Below are 20,153 nucleotides of genomic sequence, written 5' to 3' on the forward strand. Positions count from 1 at the left end.
TTTTTGAAGGCACCACTCCTCAAACACCCTCCACTCACAGTCATAGAGAGACCTGGTGGAGGAAGCTCTCGCACTCTGAATAGTGTTTTTCACCTTCTGCGGGAGACCCACTGTATTCAGATTGTACCACTCACGGGCCAGGCCCATAGGGCCATGCGCTCTGGGTGTGGGTGAAAGATCGTCCCCCCCGCCTGAGACAGTATGTCTCTGCGTAGGGGGAGCTGCCACTGCTGACCGCACAGCAGCTGATATATCTCCGCCAGCCAGTACATTGCAGGCCAGTGCGGAGCTATCAGGATCAGTGTGTGGCGTTGTTCTCTCACTTTGGCCAGAGTTGGGGGTATCAGCGCCAGGGGTGGAAACGCATACAGGAGGACCGGAGGCCAAATGTGCGCGAGCGCGTCCACGCCTAACGGTGCGTTTTGATCGCGCATTGAAAAGAAAAGCTGACAGTGAGCATTTTCTTTTGATGCGAACAGATCTAACGTGGCTCGGCCGTAACGCACCCACAGCCTGCTCACAACCATTGGATGTAGAGTCCAGGCTGCATATAGTGGTACGCCTCTGGACAGCAGATCTGCCCCGAGGTTCATCACACCCGGTACGTGCGTCGCTCTCAGAGAGAGGAGATGGCCGCAGCTCCACAAGATCAGTTTGCGTGCCAGCATGTGTAACTTGAGAGGGCGCAAACCCCCTTGTCGGTTTATATACGATATTGTGGTCGTATTGTTCGTCCTCACGAGGACATGGTGTCCTCTGAGAAAAGGCAGAAAGCGTTTTAGGGTGAGGAACACCGCTAAAAGCTCCAGATAATTTATGTGCGCCCGCTGGAGGTCTCTGCTCCAGAGACCCCTCACCGGATGACCTTTCGTAAATACCTCCCCAGCCTGTCAGACATGCGTCCGTGGTGACCACCTTCTGTGAAAGGACAGCACCCATAGGCACGCCCTGTACTAGAAAAGTCGGGTGCAGCCAGTGGCGCAGTGCCATTACGCATTTCACAGTGACCATCACTCTCCGCGCGCCATGACGCGCGGGGTTTAATTTTAGAGCGGCTACCCAGCGCTGAAACTCCCTCATGTGTAAGCGTCCCAATCGTACGACCAGGATGGCTGACGCCATGAGCCCCAGTAACCGCAGGCATGATCTGAAAAGAACATGTTTGCACAGCTGGAAATGAGCGAGACAAGCTCTGAAAGCTTTCACTCTTTCCGCTGACAGGCGGGCTGTAAAGGGCACCGAGTTCAGGTGTAAACCCAGGAAGAGTACAGTCTGTGCCGGGCACAACATGCTCTTTTCTGTGTTTATTATGAAACCCAGGTTGAGCAGGTGCTTTACGAGAACATTTGTCTGCGTAATAGCCTCCTGTTCCCCCCGGGAGGTCGCGAGACCCCGAGTGGGGGTCGCAAGATGATTACAAAATAAAAATGGAAAATTAAAAAATAATAATAATAATAAAATAATTGATAAAAAAAATGTATATATATATATTTTTTTATTATTATTAATAATAAGGTTTGCATAGGTATTTTCAGGGACGGACTAGCCATCTGTATAATTTCCCCGCAACAAGGCTCTGTTTCTCAAACTTTACAAACAAATTAATTCACTAGCACCCCCCCCCCCCCCCCCCCCCGGTCTCTGGCACTGTTATTTTGGGGGTCGCGGGCTGAAAAGTTTGGGAACCCCTGGTCTAGGTAGGTTGCCAGGCGAATACCCTGTTGTCTTAACGGGGCTATCGCGGCTTCCGTACATCGTACAAACACTCTTGGACTGAGAGACAGACCGAAGGGAAGTACTCTGTATTCGTAACAGATCCCCTGAGATGCGAACCTCAGATATTTCCTGTGTGGGTAATATACTGGGATGTGGAAATGCGCATCTTTCAGGTCGACTGATGTAAACCAGTCGTTTTGTAGCACGAGACGCAGCAGAGATGTGTGAGGGAGCATTCTGAATTTGTATCTTTTTAGATATTTGTTCACTGCCCTCAAATCTAGTATTGGCCGAATTCCGTTCCCTCCCCGTTTGGGAATGAGGAAATACTTGGAATAAAAGCCTGCAGGTCCAAACTTAGACAGGGGGCGAAGCTGGTGTGCTATCGCCCGGGAGAGCAGCCATCGCTCCCGGCTTTGCAGCCTGAGCCGATAACATGAAGACGTTGTCTTCCTGCTCATCCGAGTCGGACAGGAGGAATCCAGAGGCATCCTCTTCGTCCTCCGTGTAGTCCAACTCCAGGACATCTTCCGCGGGCGAGACCATGGTGAGGTCCAGCCGGGAGCCCCAGCTTGGTGTAGCGTGGGGCTCCGCTCTCGCGTCTCTCGCTGCCACCGAGTCCCAGCCTGACACGGTGCGGGACTCCGGTTCTGCAGCTGCCACTGCTGAAGAGCTCCAGACAGACACAGTGCGGGGCTCCATCTCTGTGACGGACGCCCTCGTGTCTTGATTTCCGTCCGGCAAATCGGGGGACATGAGGGGGTCCTGACCCGACAAGCTAGCTTGGCGAGCTAGCCGTCGGCGGAGGCTCTTTATGGTGAAATGGGCACAATGCCCGCATGAGCCGGGGTTGTTGATAGCCTCCTGGGCATGTTGCAGACTGAGGCAGGACGAGCAGACCTGATCTGCGTCCGAAATCTTCAACCCACAGCCGCAGAGCCGAGCCTCCGATTCCCTGACTCCTCTGGTGTTAGGGAGAGACGTGTCCATCTTGTTCGCCATTATGGCGACGTGGGAAGGACGCGCTCGTAGCAGGTACTTTACCGAGAAAAAAATCTTCTCCAACCTGTCGTTAGTCCGAAGAAAAGACGACGGCGTAGGATTTTTACTCGAAGAATATTACCTGGTGTGGTAATATTCTTTTAGTCCTATTCTTCTCTGGTGTGAGAAGAAAAGAAAAAACGTTGTCGCTATCGTGGTGTCGGTAGCGAGGGAGGCAAGCTAGCAACAGGTGTGCTGCTAGCTTGAAAGTCAAAACCTTACCTTTTTAAGAAAAGAAAAACGGCGAGGTCGATTGTAGTATTAACTGGTATGTTAATACTAACAGTCTTCTTGCAGAAGCATAAAAGTACTCGGCGAGCGCCCGTCGACCGAAGTTAGCTTGGGTTCAGTCTGTGGACAGTTAAGCTAGCCCGGCTACGGATATAGAGATGTGCTCTGAAGCGAGAAGAGGTGTTTGAATGACGCATGTGACGTAGCGCAAGCTACTTATAGGGGGTGGATTCCCTGACGCTGATGTCAAGATCACCAGCCAATCAGGATTGGCGTAATGAGATTGATGCTTCTGTTTGCTCCGCGGATGAGGCGCATCCCATAGTGAGACATCGAATGGAGTGTTATGAATGAGAACAATGCCTGACGTGTTTTGGACGTAATATGGTATTTGTTTGCATTAGCAAGCATTGCTAACACTCAGAGCTAACCTGTGCTAGAGAGCACATGTGTTTAAAAAGCAGGAAATCAAAAAAGCCCTGTTTTTGCAAGGGCTGATTCTGTGAGAAGTCTTCTTCACTGCTTTTGTGGCAGACTACAGCGCCACCTACAGGCCTGGCATATGTACTACAGCGTCTCCAGCGCTTTCGAACGGCAATGGCCGTGGCTGTCTCCTCCTGATAGGTGGAGAGTTGCCCATATAGGCGGAGCTCCTCGTTTCTGACGTCAGAGATATTTCAAATCTGGATCAGTCTGTATCAGATCCGTTGCAGCCCCGTTTTTAGAGATTTGGGTATGGAGGAAAAGATAGAGGGTTGTGTTTTCTGACACTTGGTGAGTTCCCTGACACACCGGGGACACATATTCATGTATAAAAGACGTACAAAAGTGCATTTTGCATGATAGGTCCCCTTTAACTTTATCTCTGGTAGAATTCTGATCAGGCATTAGCTCCGCCTCCTCTTTTAATTTTTTTCAAGCTAAGGACCCAAAATCCGCATTTCTCTAACAGGGCTGGAATAGAGGGATATGAGGGATGTCTAAAATGCATGATCTGTTTGTATTTTGAGAAAAACACATCAAAGACATGTTTTTATATATTTTATATCTGACACCCATAATATATGCCTTAAAATAGCATGATAGGTGCACTTTAATATGTATGTTAAACAGACGTTTTTATAGCATTACTAAATCGAGAATAAATCTGGAGTGGACAATAGTTGAAATTGCTCAATTTTTTGTTCTCATTCTCTGCATTTATGTCATTTTCTTCCGATTGTCGTCACACTCTGAAAAAGGCCTGAAGATAAAATGCGGTTTTTGTTGAAAGCATATTTTCTGCAAAAAAAGTATATGGTGCAAGTCAAGGTCAAACATTTTCTAACTTTCTGGTTTAGCGAATTTGAACTTGATGTATTATGCTGAAAATGCATTCATAACCTTGCTCTAAATTGCTTTAAAACAACCTTTTTGTAGACAAAGAAGAAAAAAGGTCATAAACAAAAATAAACTTAATAGAGATGAAATTATAAAGAATTTCAATCTCTCAGCCCTCAGCCCTCAGCAAAGTGGGGTTGGTCATTTGTGTTGGAATCTTTACTTAACAGATTTACACACAGTATATCCATGAGATTTAAATCACCAAAGATCTCTGCGACTCTCGCATTACCAAGTATAATTAGTCCTACAATATAGGACTTTAGAATGTTTTTAACAGCAGTACGTGTCCGTGAAGGTTGTGCTCTGACCTAACTGTCCAGTGCTGTCACTTAGCAACAAATGCTGAACAGGACATTCAGAGGACAGAAACAGACTGAGGGACGCATTAAATAAAAGTCACAGCAAGCACTGACCTACACACTGACAAAAGTTTCCCATGAGCATCTGTTCTAAAAGCAAGCCACATACTGAGGTCAAAAAGATGACGGACTGACTGATCACAACAACTCATACATGCACACGTACGCAATACAAAACCATTTTGCTAATGAGGTCTGAAAACCACCCTTACATGCAATCACATTAGTTAAACAATCACATTAGTTAAACAAGCTTTTCCTAACTGTCATTTATCTGTCGCTTTTCTCTATCACACACACAAACACAAGAATTCCACCATAGTGTTGTGCTTTTGGCTGAGTTTGGTAGTGTTGAGACACAGAGAGCTGGGAGGAGGGAAGGCAGATATCTGCTGCCTCTGAAGGGACAGTATGGACCTCTGCCTGAAGTCTGTCCAGTGGCCACTGCTGGCAGAGCAGAGGCAGACAATGAGGGCACAACTTGAGCCTAGATCTGATCAAGAGAAATGCATGTTAGCAAATATGGATTTCAGGATCTAAAGCTATTATTTAGCTTGCAATGCATCAACCTGTTCTAATTCCCTGATTATGAGAATATTTGTCTGGACAACCAGGATGTATACAATATTTGTATATTTGTAATTCAATTGATCAATTTACAAAAAACAATATCCAATTGAAATTGTCTTTAAAAACAGACTATGCAATAAATTAAGGGAAATCCATACTTGATATTCCTTTGAGACAGAAAACTAAGCATCACTGATTCATCCATGCACACAGGCTCACACTCTAAAAACAGACACACTGTGTTTATTTCTCGAATGTTTTGCACACTTCCCCCTTGAAAAAGAAATCCAACTGGAAGGCCAGAAGAGCAGTAATGAGTTTCTCTGTTTTCTTTGTTTTTGGCCAACAGCTGAATCGTGATCAGTGAATGTGCTACCGAGGCGCAGAGCGGGGAGAAGGAACTTCTCCGCACATGAGACACATTATTCTCACTGTATGCAGAGGGAAAGACTTCAAAGACGTACCCTTGGAACCCAGTTTCAACACTGTTAATTAGGTTAGGCCAATTTATATAAAAACAAAACACAATCATTTATTCAGAATTGTAATATCTTTCAACAAAAGGCTTGAACCATCACACTCACATCATTATATTCATTTACCTCCATTTGTAACGGCTAAGCACTGTTGATATTGCTGATAATGAAAGTGTAACAGCCGTATTGTTTTTTATGATCCCCTGTGGTTCTCTGTAATTTCATTTACTCCTGTCAGTGTGTGTTTGTGTGCATTTTGTGCTAGACTGCTGCTGTTTGTTTGTCTGTTCTTCTGTCTGTTTCTATGGGCGTATGGCGGTCTATCGTCTCCATATAACAGATCTGATATATATTTACAAATATCTATGTTAAATCTTTTCCGACAATCACACTCTACCCTATTTCCATGGGCAAAATCCCCAGAAGAAAAAGCCAAGAGACTTTGTTCAACATCTCTGCGGCATGTAAATTGCAGGTCCTCAATCAATGTCCAACTGTGCGTTTTTCCACCAGAGCCCAACCACATAGAGGCCCGTCACTTATTTTTTGCATGTGAACAGCAGGTTATAGTCCTCCATGAGCTTCATAACAGCTCAATTCCAGCTCACAGCAATTATGTTAGAGCTACTTAATTGGGTTAACCACTGCTGAGTGCCAGGGGCTGCTAATAAGTGTGCAATGGATGAATGCAAAAGAGTTGAACATCTAAAAAAAAACAAGAGTGGTTACATATTGTGGCTTTTGTGTGAGCATTGGTGAAGTGCTTTGTGTAAAGCTTTGTTTGAAAGTTCAGTCAATGCAAGCCTGTGACACAAGCCTAAGTCACTGTAGAGTAGATTAAGTTGAGAGTGGCTTCAGCACCGTGCCATTATTTTATGATGCAATCACAAAAATCTCTCCTACCTATAGTGATAATAATGAACCAATAGAACACAACATGTCACATATAAAGTTGTCTCATTCATTGTACAAAATTAAGTTACATTGAATATATAAACTAAATGGAAGCTGCAGAGTGAAAGAGTTGCAGCACAGACTGCCGAGGGCACAGAGGTGTGTGAAATGCTGCTGCATACTGCAGAAGGGTGATAGAGCACCAGCCCGCCTATTTGCATACTGTAACCCAAGGTACAACCTTGTGTTGAGTTGTTGTCACGGCAGGGAGTGCAAGCATTTGACTGCACCCTCTTAAGCTTATAGAGCCCATTAGAGGGTAAAACCTGCATGAAATAAAGGCAAGATTGGGCATTTTCACTTGAGCTCTACCAGCACAGGTGGAACCCTGTTGCTTGCTCAGCTGCTCCTCGACTGCCTGTGTAAAGTCAATCTAAGTTATATAGCCAAAAGTCACAAATGTTCCTAAGAGGGCTTAAAAACAGAAAAATATACTATACAAACAACTAACATCTTGAGTGAACTATGTGTTTTTTTCAGGTTTTGGTCAACCTTAATGGAGGTATGACTGGTTTTATACAACAACCTTACTCATGTCACACACAACCATGTATACACAAATATCTGCTCCACCACGCAGTAACAAGATTCATGCAAGGGTGCTCTGATTGAGAACATTGCATCCAATTAGAGTTTGAGTGTTTGCCATGACAACGGCCTTGCGTTAACCAATAACATTAAATGCACGTTCCTGTGTGCTAATGTAATGCTGGGACGGTAATAATATATTTAATAATCAATAGCTTTATTAAACCTCTTGTTATATTGATCTACATGTACAATAATTAAACTTCTAATACTAGAATGTATGGGGAAAATTGAATAAGTCTTGGCCAAATGAAATCAACAGTAACACTGCTATTACACCTGACACATAGATGCTTCGTCCATAGAGGCCAGATAGGGTTGCATTAACATGAAGCGTAAGAAAGATGGATGCAGAGATGGGAAAATGAAACATTAAGGCAATTAGAGGAAGATAACATTTTAGCAGTGATGGTTTACTGGAGTGCATTTTTGAGGTCATGCTAATGTTGAATGTTGAATCAATCCTTGAAGATGCAGGGATAGAGGGCAAACACATAAAGCAGGAGAAAGCGATGAAGATACGAAATGACAGTGACAATGAGAGAGACAGCGAAGCCGGTGGCAAAGTCAACACTGTCATTACAGCGTGGATTAGATCAGCAGGAGGGGAGCAGAGACGCTAAACATCCCAGAACTCAACTGAGAGGCTCATGACCTTCATGAGTTAACCAGTAATGCTACTGGGACCCAGTAATCACATGACCCTGAAAAACAGTAACACACAAACCAATAACGTCATGATCAGTATGCAAGAGTAAAACCTTCGCCATTCACTGTAGTGCATTTCCTAAGCTAGGTAACATGTAGCATGCCTGGATTGGAGATTTGGCATTATGTGATATCATGCAAGATAAATACAAAATAAGATACTTCATGTTTTACTGTAATAACATCTAGTAAACTATTATCAGTTTACATATTATCTTACTTCTTACGCATGTTTTTTTTAAAACAATTTAGCAGAGTATAAAGTAATTGAAATGATCTCCTGCAATCAGCTACAATATGTACTGTCTGCATGTTAAAGCTTCAGTAATGTGTGTATATGTAAATGTATGGAGTTATACAGCAATGACAAGGACTAGGCCACTGCCTAATTAATGCTTTAAGAACAAATAAGCACATTTCCCTATTTACTGTATACTCAAGCATAGATTGTTGTTTAACTTAAGTGTGCCATCTGAATACTTATTTTACTTCTTCTAATGATATTGGTCAAGATGTAAAATATAAAAAAATATATATATTGCAAGAGATACTATCATGCTGTTTCATCCCTCTTTATTATGTATGATCAATTATTTAACTAACTAAATCAAAGTACTGAACTGTAGACCCTGTGAGCGTCTGTGTGGTGTCACATTAAAAGAGACTGTATCACGCTGTGCAGACTGAGCAAAATGACCGTTATCAGATATCTGTAGGAAGAAGAAGACGAACATCCACTCAAGTCTAAGAATATACAACACGCCAACATATGTTATGAGGTCTACCAGGTCCATGTGATCACCCCGTCCTTTTGAAAAATAATCTAAATCATTTTGGACAAACCCAGGTTTAAAGAGACTGTAGTGAGCTAAATCACATCCCTCACAAAAAAAAAGAATATGCTTGAATCAAACTGCACTTACAGTTTGTTTTCAGATGTACCACTGGATGCTCTTTTTCCAAAATGTTCAGCTGGTTGAGGTTTCGAACAGTGAAGATATCCCGCTGGAGTGAATTTCAGTGTCAGTATCCAATTTCAGTTTCCCAGTAACTCAAAACAATGCAGAGCCAAAAGTAGGGCCTCTGCTTACACACATGCACGCACACATGCACATGCACATTCAGTATTTAACCTCCCACAGTGACTGCCCATAAGTTCAGTGACCTCAGTCTTGGTGTATTTTGCAGTTCCCCACCATACGTTTGTGAAATCCTAACAGGGACGAGTGATGCGTGGGAGAGGGCAGAGGGGATCTGAAAGTGACAGATGAGTCTGACTCATGCCCCAAAGTGCTCGTCTCATCCTTGATAGGGGGTTAGAGACAAACAGTCAATCATTCTTTGCTCTGGCTCCTTTTGTAGGCATATATCAGCCGATGAAGGGTGACAGAGATGGCAAGACTTCAACATTCACCTTAAATGTCCAAAGAGATACACATCAGATACAGAATAGTTTTCTTTGTTACAGTATGTCTAAATTAATATTATGAAGCTAAATACAAGGAAGGAAAAACCTGGAAAATAAATAGATACAATCTGTTTTTTTTGATGAAGCTTAAATCTTGAAAGGAGGGGGTACGTAATATTGTCGAACCATCTGATAGCTTAAAACTGGCACAAGCTATGAGAGTTATTTCACTGTAGACTGAAATCTCAGTTAGTGTGTACCTATCTGAACACACAGTTGTGTGTGTATCTGAACACACAGGTGTGTGTGTGTGTGTGTGTGTGTGTGTGTGTGTGTGTGTGTGTGTGTGTGTGTGTGTGTGTGTGTGTGTGTGTGTGTGTGTGTGTGTGTGTGTGTGTGTGTGTGTGTGTGTGTGTGTGTGTGTGTGTGTGTGTGTGTGTGTGTGTGTGTGTGTGTGTTACACATGTATATCTGTGTATCTGTATCTCACACTGGGGCATGATAATTTCCTTAATCATGAAAGGATTCTCAGAGGAAGAGACTGTAATATAGCAAATGACTCTGCCTTCCAACATTAATGATGAGAGACATTAGTTTGGGAGATTATTGGAAAGACAACCTCCTAAATTAAACTGCAGAATACAGAACACACTGACGGCTTGCCATTCCTTATCAATTTTTCTTCAATAGGAAAAGTAAGATATTTTAAGGAATGATGTATTCATTTGTGAGTACAAAAGTAAAAAATCACAAAGTATTGTTGGTTGGATATTTTGAGTTTTGGCAGACAGAGACAGGCTAGCTGTTTCCTCCCCATCTCCATTATTTATGGTAATCTAAGATTATTGTCTCCTGGCTGTGGCATCAAATTCCTCATACAGCCGTGAGAGGGGTATTGATCTTCTCATCTCACTTTCCACAAGAAAGCAAAAAGGCGGTTTTCCCAAAATGTCAAACCATTTCTTTAATTATATCGATTATGATTAAGTTGTTTTCCACAGACACTCACAGAAAAGGTTGCCAGGTGTTAAAGGAAGAGCACTCCTGAGAATACCAAAGTGAAACACATTCAAATCGTCATCATAGACCTCGATAATTGCACGTATGTTTATAATTGCCAGACATTTCTGCATTTAGATGCCTAAAAACATTCTGAATAACATCTTGCATCTCTGCTGTGAGATTTAACAAGCTGTCTGCAGCCGTGCTAGTGACCAAAGAGACGGAGAGTCATTAGTGTTTCTCTCCTTACTGTATATCTCCTCAGGGCTTGAGGGAGAACGTCATTAGCATCTCTCCCTGTCAAAAGAGCATCTGCCTCTCTTCTGTTGGTATCACATCCTCTATCACTCATCCCTTGAGGCCCTTTTGCCATTTGTTGACCAGCCAGCATTCGTTTGGCTAATCACAAACGTAGAGGTCTTGGTTTGATTTCACTGGCGGAGCATGCGGGTCAAAGAGAGACATTTCTCCGCAGGAGGCTGTAACCCTTGCAATATTTGCAGGGCAAACACATGTACAGATCTAAAGGCTTTTGATCACCTTTATGACTACATTACCAGCAGCCTGGGAGCCGTTTGCTGAGAATAAAGAGACTGATTCAGGCTCGAAATGACTGTTCCTATGCAGGAACACAGGCTTATAGACTTGTACTGCATGTACAATTAGGAAAGCGCATAGAATTCAAATGTGGCCCTATGTTAACAGAGGGAGTAACACCAATTCAACCCTCAACTGTTTAATAGACCATGACAGTGACCAAAAACCAGTGGCATCTTGACACAATCATGTATAGCTTAATCTCCTCTTGCAGCCAGTAGCTAACACAGTCTCCACTGCCTGCAAAGACAGAATCTTAAAATGTTAAATTCCTTTTAATTTTGGACGTTTAGGCGACAGTAACAGATGCTACATGTCCACCTAGAATTCAGCTGTGCACATATTGCAGCCGGCATTCTCTATAAACAAAGCACTTCATTTTTCCAAAGACATAATGAGCCAACGCAAAAGATGTACTGACTACTTCAGACGAGACACAAACTCACCAAGTTTTTGTTTGAATTACACCTGTGTGCTAACATCATGTGCTGCAAAAGGCACGATTCAAGTCTAGATTGTCTCACTAACTGATGATTTAGTTTGTAAAACTGGAATCATATCCCCCTATGGCTCTTGTTTTTAATCCGGGCAGGACTGGAACAACTAAATCGAAATCAGAGGCACATTCAAGGTAAATAGCAAAATCCCACTCGTATGCATGGACGGCACTGAGGAGAAAGTCCTATCTTTGTGAGAGGGAGTTAGGTAAGAGTAAGTAGGTGAGGGTGTATGGGTAATGCATACATGGCTGGCATGCTTGTGTCTGTATCTCTACACTCATGGTCCCATCCTCCCACTAATACTTATAGCAATGAGAGCCTCGAGCTCTCACCTGTGACAGTGTTCCACCCTAACAGGAACAGAGTGAGTCTTGTTTGTCTGCTGTGAGCCACACTGTAGGTGCACCTGCAGAACTGTGCATGTGTGATCGACCTCAGTGCTCCACCCCGCACTCCGGCTAATTGAAACAGATGGAGGAGTAGAGGAAGGAGAGGTGGAGCCCCAGGGGCAGCGGCGATGAAAGGAGAAAAGAAGCCCAGAGCATGGCGAGGACATCAGGAGAGGACGCAGAGAAGACCTGTTCCTTTTACCAGTGCATGTAAACAAACACTATTTACCCCCTAAAGGTTTCAATCCGCAATCTGAAGTCATGACACATAACGGAAAAGAAGCTTATCAAATTAGATCATAAAGTCCTCCGAGCTATAATTTATTTTGAATAAGTAGTTTTAACTTCTCCAAACGTTATTAAAAGTCAAATCACATATGGCATGGGAGAAAAGCAGCAGCAAAAGGCCTATAAATAAACTAGAGCTTGTGATGGCTTTAGAAATGTAAGGAAGGAGAGTCATTGCAGGGCACTTCTTTCTCCCTTATAGCTTTCTCATCTATTGTACTCCGTCCTGATTCTGACATCTAGAACAAAATAAACCTTGGTTCTCATCTGGTTCCTCACACTGTTTGTTTTTTGTGTCCTTGATTCAATAGCGGCTCTTGGATATTGCAGTGTTTTGTGGGGAATGTATGTTTTTGTCTTGCGTTATTGCCTAGCGCTGTTTTATTATTCCGCTGCTTCCCTTATTGAAGTTACCTGAATATTGCAGACTTGAGGGTAAATATAAACATATACAGCTCTCTTGACATTGTTGTATTGGCACTTACAGTCCTTCATATGTGTGCTGGTGTTGATGCTACAGGCATAGGAGTTTATTGTTTTACACTTCTGGATAAGATTGTATAGTTGTCAGTAGATGTTCATAAATGAATTGTGATTTATCTCATTATTATTATTGTACACCTAAATATCATATTCAATGTCTTAATAGGCTTTCTGGCCTATAACAGAAAGTCTTTTTGACCAATGTTTAGCATTCTAATGAAAACCTTTTTTCTTTGAACATGAGAAAATGAAAGAAGAGATGTGTCCCCTTCCATATCGTATAGTGCAATAGGAGCTTTAGTTGGGAAGATGTAATTTACGGACGATTCAATAATTCAATTTAGTTCAAATACAAAATAAAACAATGGAGTTATAATGCACAATATGAGTATAATAGGTCCAATTATTATGTAACAATTGTAAATCCAATAACTCAATTGCAATGTGTCAATAAAGCACTTCATATAGAATAATTGTGAAAACTAAAGAACTTCAATAATCATTCATTCATCTTTTGCTCAGCCCTACCTGAAGAGATGGACCCCAAACCGCAGGCAAGAGAAAAAACACTGCTGACTCCCAGCAACAAATGTACTCAAGAACAAAAGTACGGAATGATTCTGACATGAACAGCAGGAAACTCCAACCACCATGAAGGGAGATACTCCTCTGAAAGTCTTAAAAGAACTTGATTCCCCTGCAGCTTTTCAGGCTGCTGGGAAAAATGTGACTGCTTCTCTCAGGCTGTCGACCCAACTACTCTGTCAGTCCCTCTTCGTGTGTGTGTGTGTGTGTGTGTGTGTGTGTGTGTGTGTGTGTGTGTGTGTGTGTGTGTGTGTGTGTGTGTGTGTGTGTGTGTGTGTGTGTGTGTGTGTGTGTGTGTGATGAGGGTATGGCGGCCTCTCTTTGTTGTCCATGGTAAGAGGATCCTGGCTAGTGAAACAATACCTAGCCATTCAAACGGAGATGAACAGACACACTGAGCCGATCTTAGCCAGGCCAGGACACAGCAGACAGGGGGGGGGGGGGGGGGGGTCTGAATACCCCCTCTGTGGGAGAAGGAAGGAGGCAAGCCTTTCAGCAACCGGCCAGTCATTAGCTTTCAGTGTGTGGTTGTGTGTTACATTACATTACATTGCATTTAGCTGACGCTTTTATCCAAAGCAACTTACAATAAGTGCATTCGACCAAGAAGATACAAACTTGAAGAAAACAGAATCATATAAGTAAATCAGGTTTCATAGAGCCAAAACATTTCAAGTGCTACTCAACTGGCTTTAGATAAGCCAGTGCTTTGTTAGTAATTATTTGTTAGTAATTCTATCCCTCGAAATAGAGTCGAAAGAGATGAGTTTTCAGTCTGCGCCGGAAGATGTGCAAGCTATCTGCTGTCCTGATGTCAATGGGGAGCTCACTCCACCATTTTGGAGCCAGGATAGCAAACCCACGAGTTTTTGCTGATGGGAACTTGGGTGTGTGTGGGCACGTTTCATTATGAGGCAGGTTCAAAGGTTCTCTTGGAGAGTTTAGGGGGATGATATGGCTGAGGGGGACCAATGGAGATGAAAGTGGGGATAGGAAATGGGGTAGGTAGATTGTAACAGATCATTTTTACCTATAAGTAAACTCTCAGGTGTGGTAATCCACACCTGCATTAATAATTGAGGAATGCCTGTGTGTGTGTGTGTGTGTGTGTGTGTGTGTGTGTGTGTGTGTGTGTGTGTGTGTGTGTGTGTGTGTGTGTGTGAGAGAGAGAAGAACTTTTGTTTATCTTGACTGTGCAGTAAATATCTGCACCCTGTATATTTTTCTGCTTTGAAAGTCAGCTAAATAATTTCTTTAGTTGGCAATTTACCAGATCTGAGCTCGGGGGCGGAGCATTTACTTCTTATAAGTATCACTCTCAAGCTGTGTCTTGACATCTTTATCAGTAACAGTTTCCTTAAACACACACCACCGACAGCAACACACACACGCCTGCTCCACTATCCTAATATTCCTCTCACTCTCCCACCTGAGAAGGGCAGCGTCTGTCACTCATGCCAATGAGATTTCTGGGTATTTAACAGTCGACGAGTCAATCCTCTTCAGTGTCAAAATTGATGTCATCTGAAATTGAGCCAAAAAAGACCATTTACATATTCACGGTGAAACGGAACGATGCTGACAAGTTCTGATGAAGGTCACCTTCAAGAAAAGCCGCAGCTGATTTCAGCTGATCAGAGTCAAGTGCTGTCCATGCAGACAGAGGAAGGCAAAATCAGAACTGCTAACAGAAATCCAATACAAAGCCAGACAAAAGATGGATGTTTTAAAGTGTTTTAAGCTGTATTAGTTTGAAAATATGTGCTCCCTCCCCAGGGAAATAGTAAGGAGAATGTGGTACTAATTATGTTATGGCCATGACATCCTCAATTATAACTTAATACATTAAATACATTTTTTGTCTTTAATCGGCTTTAAGCCAATGCGCCCTTTACCTTTCCACTCACAACGGACCTCTTTGAATGTGCTTCTTCGTGTTGTTATACTATCAGGAGTTAATCCCCATGTGAAATCGTTTCCTTTTATTAGAAAATGCTATTTTGACAGTTTTATTTCGTAGCAAGAACTAGATGCACGTATCCATCTGTTTCACCTGGGACCAAGTAAGACTTTGTTGTCATAGAAGTAGATGCTGAATATGATCAAGGGAAACGTGGCAAAAAACCCTGTACACACTCTGTGTGTGTGTGTGTGTGTGTGTGTGTGTGTGTGTGTGTGTGTGTGTGTGTGTGTGTGTGTGTGTGTGTGTGTGTGTGTGTGTGTGTGTGTGTGTGTGTGTGTGTGTGTGTGTGTGTGTGTGTGTGTGTGTGTGTGTGTGTGTGTATTTGGGTACAGTAGTGCCTGGTGTTGACAACTATTGATCATTCTTGTTTGAGATTGTTGAGCAGCAGAATATTTAAACAGACTTTCTTTGTAAATAAATTAAAGGAAATGTACTTAAAGGGTAGAGAGTATAGGAGGGCATCTTCCGTTTTATGAGCTGTTGAGTCAATATTTATGTCAAATGTGGCAACCAATCTACATTTTGCCAGGTGGGGTAGATATTTATATATATTATTTTAATGAAATTTACATTTTGTCAGGCAGACTCATTCAAAAGATATCTAAAGTACACGTTATATATAAAGACAGGAGCACAAAAAACATTTACACAAACACAAAATGGAATTACAGAAACAACACAACCACACAATAACAGGGAATTATAAAATCAAGAAAAAACTTCAAAGGTCTAGTACCTGAAAGCAGTTTTATTAGTGAATCCTTGAGGAATAAGTTGTTACTGGATCTAAATTAAAGGAAGAAATGTGAGGTCTTCTGAAGTACCAACAGAAGAGCTTTATTCATCTAGAAGCTATTTGTTCTCTCTTAGACGTTTGCTTTGTGTAATGCACAGGGTTTAACAGAGTATTCAGTGGATAGCCCAACAATGAATATCTCAGTCAAGGACAACTTTAGTGTATCATACACTCTTTAATTATATTCAACCGCAAACTTGAATGTTTGTAAATTTTCTTTAGATATATCTTGAATGACTATCGAATCAAATTCTTTAGTAATTGTATGACTCAGCAAGAGTAATATGAGTTATTTAAAGTCAACATCACTGGTGTAGGTGGAGAAAACCATATTATTGGTATTTTCTGAGATAAGAATCTACTGAGTGTCTACAAACAAATTCAATTTAACAATGTTTACAGTGTGTCATTTTGTAACCAGTTGCCACTACCTACCAAAATGTCTAGTATTCATCTGCTGTTTTTTTTTTCCCCAGACAGGAAAATGGTGACGGTTTCTGCTTGTGAATGTGATACCAGGTAAAGTCGAAATTAAACGTTGACATGCTGGGGTTGTCCTACTCTAGCTCTGACTCACTACACTAAATGTGAGAGAGCCAGCGCTTTAAGGATCAGTGAGACAAATGAGAAACAGCTTCAGCTGAGAGACGGACAGCGTAGCAAGAAAGGGGAATAGCTTTTATCGAGCGTGACACCAAGAAATGGGATCTAGGTTTGTGGGTATTGGAGCGGTAATTGATTCAAGGATCCAGATCTGCTCAGAGGCTAACCTCGGGAACATTGTTGTATGGGAGCTGATATGCAGTGTGATAGCTTAAATACCCATTTAAAGGGAGCGGGTCTTAGCTCTCTTAAGAGTCACTTCTCAGATGGACGTGGCTAATAGCTTGCCACGCTAATTCAGAGTCAAAACTGTAATTAGACACTTTGTATTGCTATACTTGTTAAATCCTTTACAGCTCTTCCCTGCTTCCTCAGCAATTGAATTCGATGTGATTAAAGCAATCTGGCACTGGAAACGGTAACAAGGATGATGAGCAGCACTGTACTGCACTGAGCCTCATTATGAAGTAGAGAAATTCTAAAAGAGAAATCGCACCACTTCTTTAACCGCCCCTGATTAGCATGTATAAGCAATTAAAAAAAAGTAAAGATAAGGAGGACTGACCCCTAAGCATAATGTGTCAGCTTAAGAAGGCCATGAGATCCTGCTGCTGAGAGCACAAGGGAAATCTAGTTAGCCATACTACTGTTTCCAAAGTCAACCATCAACTTTTAACTCAAGTCTCAGCCACATTATAAATGTAAACAAGCTTTTGAATTATATTTGGATTTGCAAGAAAAGTTAATGAATATCTTGTATACTGTAAGTGTGTGTTCTTAATTCATTCATCATTTTGTATACAACATATGGATGCTGTACACAGGAACGGTCACAAAAACACTTAAAGATAGCATTATTCCTTCTTAAAAATACAAGACTGTATGCGCTAAAATAATGATATAAATGCTAGAATATGGCTTCTGATAAACGAAGGGTTCCGTTTCGAAATTCCTCCAACAGTGATTCTTGAAGCGCTGGCTCTCAAACACTCAAATGTATTACACTGAACACACATTTTCTGCTTTACACTTTGTTGTACATAAAATAAAACACAAGAAAACACTAGCTAAACTGTAAACATTGATTTCTACATCACATACTGCCTTTCCACATTTACAAAGATGAAAATACTTTTAGATAATGAGTTCATTCACCAATTCAACCCTTTGGTATGGACAACAATGGCGGCCAAAATTGGACAGAACATGGGGGTGGAGATAGAGATGAGGACAAGGAAAAAGGGGTTTACTGTAAATCAGTGCAAACTTAACAAATGATCAAATCTTAATTTGTAAAATGATAATTGGTCAAACTGTGGCACTCCAAAGATTTCCTAACAATACAGGACTGTCTCAGAAAATGAGAATATTGTGATAAAGTTCTTTATTTTCTGTAATGCAATTAAAAAAACAAAAATGTCATACATTCTGGATTCATTACAAATCAACTGAAATATTGCAAGCCTTTTATTATTTTAATATTGCTGATTATGGCATACAGCTTAAGAACACTCAAAAATCCTATCTCAAAAAATTAGAATAGTTCCTCAGACCAAGTAAAAAAAAAAGATTTATAACAGCAAAACACAATCAAACATTTGAAAATGTCCATTAATGCACTCAGTACTTGGTTGGGAATCCTTTTGCACGGATTACTGCATCAATGCGGCGTGGCATGGAGGCAATCAGCCTGTGGCATTGCTGAGGTGTTATGGATGCCCAGGATGCTTCAATAGCGGCCTTTAGCTCATTAGCATTGTTGGGTCTGGTGTCTTTCAGCTTCTTCTTCACAATACCCCACATATTCTCTATGGGGTTCAGGTCAGGGGAATTTGCAGGCCAATCGAGGACAGTAATGCCATGGTCAGTACACCAGTTACTGGTGGTTTTGGCACTGTGGGCAGGTGCCAGATCATGCTGGAAAATGAATTCCTCATCTCCATAGAGCTTTTCAGCAGACGGAAGCATGTAGTGCTCTAAAATCTCTTGGTACACAGCTGCATTTACTCTGGGCTTGATGAAACACAGTGGACCAACACCAGCAGCTGACATGGCTCCCCAAACCATCGCTGACTGTGGGAACTTCACACTGGATTTCAAGCAACTTGGATTTTGCTCCTCTCCAGCCTTTCTCCAGACTCTGGCGCCTTGACTTCCAAATGAAATACAAAACTTGCTTTCGTCTGAAAAGAGGACTTTGGACCACTGTGCAACTGTCCAGTGCTTCTTTTCCTTAGCCCAAGTCAGACGCCTCTTCCGTTGTCTTGAGTTCAGAAGTGGCTTGACCATGGGAATACGGCTATTGTAGCCCATTTCCCGGACACCTCTGTGAACAGTGACTTTTGATACCTGGACTCCAGCTTCAGTCCACTGTCTTTGAAGCTCCCCCAAATTCTGGAAGCGACTCTTCTTCACAATGCTGTTAAGGCTGCGGTCATCTCTCTTGGTTGTGCAGCGTTTCCTGCCACATTTCCCCCTTCCAACAGACTTTTTGTGGATGTGCTTTGAAACTGCACTCTGTGAACAGCTCGCTCTTTGAGAAATTTCTTTTTGTGTCTTACCCTCCTGATGGAGGGTGTCAATGACGGTCCTCTGGACAGCAGTCAGATCAGCAGTCTTCCCCATACTTGTGATTTAGTTTACTGAACCAAGCTGAGTGTTTTTCAAGGCTCAGGAAACCCTTGCAGGTGTTTCGAGTTAATTAGACGATTCAAGTGATTCGTTGAACACCCTACTAGTATACTTTTTCATGATATTCTAATATTTAGAGATAGGATATTTGAGTTTTCTTAAGCTGTATGCCATAATCAGCAATATTAAAATAATAAAAGACTTGCAATATTTCAGTTGATTTGTAATGAATCCAGAATGTATGACATTTTTGTTTTTTTTTTAATTGCATTACAGAAAATAAAGAACTTTATCACAATATTCTAATTTTCTGAGACAGTCCTGTAGTATCTATTCTGACTCCTCTCCTGTTTGAGTAACTTAATGTTGACAAACAGATGTGTGAATCAAATGTGTATCGCAAGGTGCTTTGCCCTGCACAGAGAAAAAGCTGATGTGGTTCTCATTAATACTATTAGTGTGTAGTCGGTTCTTTATTTGCTTTTTAAAATGATGATTTTTTTTCTTTTTTACAAATATTTGAAAGAGTTTTGCAAGAACACTTCTCATTTGCAATATCTGTTTAATGTTTTGTTGGTTTGGTGTTGAGTTTTTCAAAAAGAAACCTAGTTTCAAAGGGCACCTAAGTGATCAGAAAATAAAATGTAGTGTTACCAATGTTGACAAAGGAAATTATACTGTAAATAAAAAGGCTTATAATACATACTGTATTCCTCGCTCCTTTGAGGTGTTTCAAGGTGAAGTGTTTGTACATTATCACTTCTTACCTTTATCAGATGCTGAAGGCACCAAGGACGAAGCAGAGGAAGCCACGTGGACCAACAGCTGATCAAGATCAACGCTGGAAGGGCAAAACATTTATTAAGTCAGCTCACGCGTTTT

At 41.7% G+C, this 20,153-nt stretch overlaps 1 protein-coding gene across 1 annotated transcript in view; it reads right to left on the reverse strand.

Moving 5' to 3' along the window:
• Positions 1-20,153, reverse strand: part of shank3a (SH3 and multiple ankyrin repeat domains 3a) — a 223,835-nt gene that overhangs the window by 198,268 nt on the left and 5,414 nt on the right. Inside the window, 1 exon segment of the mRNA XM_079682360.1 lies at positions 20,039-20,112. Coding sequence (XP_079538486.1) covers positions 20,039-20,112 — 74 coding nt within the window.

The sequence above is a fragment of the Notothenia rossii genome (genome assembly GCF_949606895.1).
Source record: "Notothenia rossii genome assembly, chromosome: 5".
Classification (NCBI taxonomy): Eukaryota; Metazoa; Chordata; class Actinopteri; order Perciformes; family Nototheniidae; genus Notothenia; species Notothenia rossii.